The following is a 7305-nucleotide window of genomic DNA, read 5'->3' on the forward strand; positions in this document are numbered from 1 at the left end:
AAACAATGGGACCCACTGTTTAATGCTACGCGTATTTTAACAAATTCCCTCCAAGAAGTGTACATATTTTAAGATGCCAGTTTGGAAAAACAGACTGCAGGTCGCCACGACGGATCTCACACAATATGGAATAACGGAATGCACAGCCCGAAGCCTTTTGCTGTGTTGTTTTTAAAAAGAGGGGATGGGCGTAGAAGAAATGGGCTTAAAACACCCGATGCTACAGCTAGCAAACTGATTGTTCCAGAGCGCTGGACGTTCCTCCGAGGAGGGAGCCACCAGGGAGGGGTGCAAAGACACAGGAAGCGGCCTCTTTCCCGTTGACACTGCGGAGACGCCGCTATCCCTACATATTCCTACCCGCGGCTCCCCGACCCAATGTGGGGTCACCCGAGAGCAGCGCCCCGGCAAGATCAGGCTCAGCTCCCAGCTCTGCCCGCTAGGGCCCCCCGACACGCCAGCGTCGGGGAGGGGCGGGGAAGGGAGAGAGAGTTTTCTGGTGAGAAAACAAGGAAAAGAGGAGGCGGTTGCGCAATCTGGGCCTGGGGTGCGGCTTGGGGAACAAAGAGGGCGTGAAAGCACCAGCAGCCCAGAGTCTGCGAATCCACTCAAATCTGCCGCCGGGGCAGAGCCCCAGTGCTTGTGGATACGCAGATTTCTCAAAGCCAGTCCAGCCTACAGGATCAAAAATGCTCTCTCGCAGCACCCAGGACTCTACACTGTAAACAAACGCCGGGGCTGCTCGGGCCCAGGGAAATTTGAAAACAATCGCTTCACGTCTGCCATTCACCTCAACCTCCTTCAGCTCACGATTGCAGACTGCCAGGGGCGACGGCAGCTGGGCAACGCCTCAACCGAGCTTGGTCCTTCCCTTTGGTCCCACCCCACTGCTCAGCGCGGATTGGTGGCGGGGAGCAACTCCGGCGCTGATTGGGCGGCGGCGGAGTCGTTCAAGGAGACAGTAAGTTCGGGTGCCCCAGAGTGCTAAATTTATCTTCAGACGAGCTACCGCGCCCGCCGCGAATTGGATCTCTATGGAGGTGGCATAGGCGATATCCCTGAGCTGAGAGCATCGCCCGGCCCCCCTAATCCTTCTTCCCTCTGTTTTGTTTTTCATTTCTCCCCTTCCTCCCTTCCCCCCTCTCCCCTCCAGTCCGCGACGACTGGCTCTTGACCCCGTTCAGGCCTCGGTGAAGGTGAGGACCAGAGCCGCCGCGGCGGCTGAGTGGTGCGTTCTGAAATGGCCGCTGCCGTGAGCTTTGTAAAATGGCGGCCGCAGGCTCAGCTGGGGACCGCGGCGCTGCTCCGCAGCCCAGCCGCAGCCGAGACCGTTCTCTCCATCATTGATGGAGATGAAGGAGAAAGATAGCGTCGGGTGCTGAGACGTTTTCCTGTGGTTGTTAGCTGAGGCGACCGCCCGGGGACGCGAGAGCAGTTCCGTAGGCGAGGGTGGACGCCCACAGGAAGCCAGCCCCCAGCTGTGGTGGGCAGCGCGCTCCTGTGACAAGGAGCAGCCGAGGGATAGGTGGCCGGGCCGCCCATCGAGGTGCCCGTTTAAAAAAGCACTTAGGTGCTGGACGGGGTGTCCGTGCCCACCTCCTGCCTTGGCTTATGAATGGACTGCACTCCTACCCAGCCCTCCTGCCCCACGGGTATTGTTCTGAGCAGGAACCGCCTGAGGGTGGGGGGGTGAATGGAGGGTGCTACCTGTCACCTTAGCCGAAGAGACAAAAGATGAGGGTTCCCCCCGCCCCTTTTCAGGGAGTCGAATAGAAACTTTAGGGAGTCCAGTCTCTTTGTCCTCGAGAGATTCGGGGAAGCACCTCTAAAAAGGTGGAACTGAGGCCCTCCGAACAAAGCGTTTCCACTCCGTCGTGTCCTTCTGTGGTAGCAGGGGAGAGGGATCCTAAATTTTGAGGTCACCCAGCGGCTCCATGAAGTTCTCGGCAGCTAAAGCGCATTCAGGACTGTGAAAGGACAGTCTACTCTTTCGCTCCCAGTAATGAAGATGTAGGGCTTTCTCCTGCTGCCAGTTTGAGACCCTCGACTTTCTGGCAGTTGTAACCCATCGTAATTCATTTCTCTCTGCACCATCCAACTCCTGGTAACAGATTTTTTAGTGCTTGAGAGATTAAGAGTATTGAGAGACACACAAGCAGTGACTAGGCACGTGGGCTCTGCAGTCGAACTTTCTGGGTTCTGTTCTGAGTTTTTCCCAGATGTGTTAACTTAGCAGGTGACTTAGCCTCTCTGTATCTATTTGTTCATCCCTAAAGGGGGGTTATTAATAATAGTCCCTGACTCTCAGGTTTGTTTTGAGGATTAAGTGACCTAATCTAGGAAGGATTTAGCAGTTACTGGCACATAGTAAACAATGATCACTCAGTAAACATTAGTAACGTTAAGGAGCTTGGTTATTGAGAGGAGTGGTTGTAACAAAAAGGCATAGTTCATGTGACCCTTTCATGTATAATTCCATTTTAGATTACTTTCAGTGCTTAGTTTTAGAGACACTTAAGGTGTGGCTGTACTTTAAAAAGTTAGGTTTCATTTCTGAGAGTTTTTAATGTTTTTCTTTGAAGTCAGTGGATGGGGGAGCATTTCAAAATAATGAAATTGCCAGGGTATTAAACAGGACGAAAATACTAGCATTTTTACTATGTTAGGCATCTTCTATTTCAGTCTAAGATCTGCATTGCAGTGAAGAATCATTTGCACTGCATGGCTCTAAAATAAATTGTAAAGAATGGTCATCTTAGAGGTGTATAGTTCTTTCTCCTTTTGTAGTGTCTAATTTTATTTTTTCTCATTCTAGGCTTTTGGTTACTCCCCTTCCACCCTATCCCTTAATTTTATTTTTTTTGAAGCGTCTGCATTTCAAGCTGCCAAGTTGGAGAGAGTGATTGCAGAAGGGAGTGCTCCTCATTTCAGGTATCTTACCCTCTAGCTGTTACTGAGAAAACCATTTTGATTCAGGATCTAATATGAGAATCCAAAGCTTACTCTGAGCCAAATCATAAAGTTGAAATCAAAAGTAGCTATATTTAGGTAGACACTAAATTTGAATGCCTTAACTTATAAGACTGGTATTCATCAGAGGTCCTAAACTTTGCATTACCCTTCCATTTAATTATGCTTTTAAAAAACTATTATATGAGGAATAAACCTATTTAAATGAGAGTTTTCTTTAGGTCTTCGTTAAGCCTTCACCTAAAGAATAATGGGATGCAGAGTAATCAGTAAAATATATGCATTATTTTGAATGAGTCTTATTTTGGATAATATAAATATTTATGTAATTTAAGTCCAGAGAAATAGTAGCTAACTTTTGGTTTACAGTTTATTTTTCAATGTTAACACACAGTGTTTAGATACAACAGAATTATGTGTCTTGCAAAACTTTGAACTGTTTGTGTGTTTTTGACATAGCTCATCAGAATAATTACTAGCCCTGAAAGGAGCCTTAAGATGTATGACGGTGTCAACAGTGAATGTATCTAATGGCAGTAGGCATCAGAAAGCTAGAAGAGAGTCCAAGATACTGTATATCATGAAAGGGGATGATAAATTATGGCCCCATGCTGTCTGTTTTTATAAATAGAGATTTATTGGAACACAGTTGTGCCCATTCTTTAACGTTTTGTCTATGGCTGCTGCCATGCTACAACTACAAAGCTGAATAGTTGCAACAGAGACCATACGGCCCATCAGGTAAAAAACATTTACCGTATGGCACTTTACAGGAGAAGTTTGCCAACCCTGCCATGGGACCTCAAGGTCCCTTCCTTAAAAATGCATTTATCAACTCATTATTTCTTAGTCCAATGGTTCCCAAACTGTGTTTTATAGAAGATTAATGTTATCTTAAGTTAATAAGCGTTGTGAGAAAAAGATCAATGCTAACAATAGTTTCTTCTTTTAGAATTTATTTTAAAATGTAAGTTTAAGACTACTAAACTCATTTCTATAGCTTTTATTTTTATGTGATAATCTACCTTTAAGAAAAGGTGTGCCATACCTGAGAGCACCAGGAAGTCGAATGAGAGATCACCTGATACACGAACGTGTGATGTTCCATCTGCGCGTTGATGCATAGGCAGCACTTACAAATTAACTGATGTGTTGCTATATATCATCTCTTTGATGGTTGCTCATCTTCTGTGTATCCTGTCTTATAATTTCAACACATTTGTGATACTCAATGTTTATTCTAAATTAACCATGTTTTGTACCACAAATTCATTGCCTATGGATCTGTTGCTGAAACAAGGAAGTCTTAAACAAGAAGTAGAATCTTTTTGTTACCAAATTGTGTCTGAATCAAATGATCAAAAGGTTGGAATATTACAGAGTGAAGATGAGCAGTTGCAGCCTGCAGTTTCTAAAAATTCAGAAGGTGAGCTTTCCAGGGTCAAATTTATGTCCAATTCCAACAAAATAACAACATTTAGTAAGAAACCAAAAAGAAGAAAATATGATGAAAGTTATTTGTCTTTTGGATTTACTTACTTTGGAAATAGAGATGCACCTCATGCCCAGTGTGTATTATGTAAGAAAATTTTATCAAATAGCTCTTTGGCCCCTAGTAAGCTTCGAAGACATTTGGAAACTAAACATGCTGCATACAAAGACAAAGACATAAGCTTTTTCAAGCAACATCTTGAGTCACCTGAAAATAATAAACCCCCAGCACCTAAAATTGTCAATACAGATAATGAAAGTGCTACAGAAGCATCATACAATGTAAGTTACCATATAGCCCTGAGTGGAGAGGCTCATACTATTGGAGAATTGCTTATCAAGCCTTGTGCAAAAGATGTGGTGATGCGGATGTTTGACGAACAGTATAGTAAAAAAATAGATGCAGTACAGCTATCAAACAGTACTGTTGCACGTCGAATTAAGGATCTAGCTGCTGACATTGAAGAAGAGCTTGTTTGTAGACTGAAAATTTGTGATGGGTTTTCACTGCAACTAGATGAATCAGCTGATGTTTCAGGACTTGCTGTGCTGCTTGTGTTTGTTCGTTACAGGTTTAATAAGTCTATTGAGGAAGACCTACTCTTATGTGAGTCTTTGCAAAGTAATGCCACTGGTGAAGAAATTTTCAACTGCATCAACAGTTTTATGCAGAAACATGAAATTGAATGGGAAAAATGTGTTGATGTTTGTAGTGATGCTTCCAGGGCAATGGACGGGAAAATTGCTGAGGCTGTCACCTTGATAAAATATGTGGCTCCCGAAAGCTCCAGTAGTCACTGCCTGTTATATAGACATGCACTAGCAGTTAAAACAATGCCTGCATCTCTGAAAAATGTGCTAGATCAGGCCGTACAAATCATCAATTATATTAAAGCTCGACCACATCAATCCAGACTACTAAAAATTTTGTGTGAAGAAATGGGTGCCCAGCACACAGCACTTCTTCTAAATACAGAGGTGAGGTGGCTTTCCCGAGGTAAAGTTCTTGTAAGACTTTTTGAGCTTCGTCGTGAACTGTTGGTTTTCATGGATTCTGCTTTTCGACTGTCTGACTGTTTAACAAATTCATCTTGGCTGCTAAGACTGGCATATCTTGCAGATATTTTTACTAAATTAAATGAGGTTAATCTGTCAATGCAAGGAAAAAATGTGACAGTGTTCACAGTATTTGATAAAATGTCATCATTGTTAAGAAAATTGGAATTTTGGGCCTCATCTGTCGAAGAAGAAAACTTTGATTGTTTTCCTACACTCAGTGACTTTTTGACTGAAATTAATTCTACAGTTGATAAAGATATTTGCAGTGCCATAGTGCAGCACCTAAGGGGTTTGCGCTCTACTCTGTTAAAATATTTTCCTGTAACAAATGACAATAATGCTTGGGTTAGAAATCCATTTACAGTAACTGTTAAACCAGTCTCATTAGTAGCACGGGACTACGAGAGCCTGATTGATTTAACATCTGATTCTCAAGTGAAACAAAATTTCAGTGAACTTTCACTAAATGATTTTTGGAGTAGCCTAATTCAAGAGTACCCAAGTGTTGCAAGGCGTGCAGTTCGTGTACTTCTTCCTTTTGCTACAATGCACCTGTGTGAGACAGGATTTTCATATTATGCTGCAACAAAAACGAAATACAGGAAAAGACTCGATGCTGCACCTCACATGCGGATCCGACTTAGCAACATTACACCTAATATTAAGCGGATATGTGACAAAAAGACACAAAAACACTGTTCTCATTAAAATTGGAGGGTTTTGCATGCCTCTTGATAACCAAATATAAGATGAAAATAAAAGATGATTTACTTCACTGATGATATCTTGGGGTTTTAAAAAAATGATTCAAATTTTTTATACCTCTTAGATTTTAAGAAAGGTAGAGAATCAAAAATTTAAACCTGTACTGCTGTTGGTATTTCTTCTTCACGTAATTTCAAAGGGTTCCATGGTCATGACTCTGGGAAATAATTGATTCACAAGGAAAAGTCCCAGTTTCTTAGCATGACATAGCTTTTCAGGATCTAATTGCTGCCAGTGTTTCTAAGCATGCCACCCTGTAACCCTCCAATTACAGGGACCTTCTTGCCTAAACATATCACTGTTTTATGCTTTCAGGTCTCAAAAAGCCATTCCTTCTCCTTGCTTCCTGACAGACTCCTATTTGCTCTTCAACCCTTTGACTTAATTTATCTTCAGTACTTTCATTCTCTGCATCTTTCTGTTTGGCCCTATTTTTTGTGTATGTCTCAGCTGTGAACTGCTTGGTGGTCTCATAATTCCCAGTGTTATTGGACTGAGCTGTTATATGGTCTTATCCAGCTCTATGTCTCCATTATCTGGCAGAAGACCTTACTAAAGTAGATGCTAAATAAAGGAAAAAATGTTGGTGAAGGTGAACCAACGAAAAATGGAAGAGGGCATGGTAGCTTATATATGTATGTTATCGCGTATAGAATGCTACTCTTTGTGGTTTGGGCTCAGTTATTCCATTACCTAGAATTTAGTGTGGCCATTAGGCAGAAGTTACTGGGGAACGTCAGAGCTTTGATTCGAGCTGAACTGTTGGGGAGGTGGAGGGAGTGTGAAGAACATTTTCACATTTTCTTTGTTTCTCAATTCGTGTATAGATTATTGCCAATTCCATATACTATAGTCTAAATTAACGAGGCTTTACTGTACTTGAAGATGATTGGACTTGAAACCCCTGTCAGTGTATTCTTAGAATACTATGAAAGATTTCTGACTGACATTCCTGCCTCTAGTCTTCTCTTCCATGTCACGTCACGCAACACAGTTCACCAACTCAGGGTTAAATATTTT

General features: G+C 42.8%; 1 protein-coding gene across 1 annotated transcript; it reads left to right on the plus strand.

The window, feature by feature from the left end:
* Positions 1-246: 246 nt before the first annotated feature.
* ZBED5 (zinc finger BED-type containing 5) lies at positions 247-6295 on the plus strand. Its single transcript, XM_082341598.1, has 3 exons — positions 247-961; positions 2816-2931; positions 5034-6295. The coding sequence occupies exon 3, from the start codon at positions 5128-5130 to the stop codon at positions 6226-6228; it is 1101 nt and encodes a 366-aa protein (XP_082197724.1). The 5' UTR covers positions 247-961; positions 2816-2931; positions 5034-5127; the 3' UTR covers positions 6229-6295.
* The last annotated feature ends 1010 nt before the right edge of the window (positions 6296-7305 follow it).

This window comes from Balaenoptera borealis, assembly GCF_965194805.1.
Source record: "Balaenoptera borealis genome assembly, chromosome: 11".
Classification (NCBI taxonomy): domain Eukaryota; kingdom Metazoa; phylum Chordata; class Mammalia; order Artiodactyla; family Balaenopteridae; genus Balaenoptera; species Balaenoptera borealis.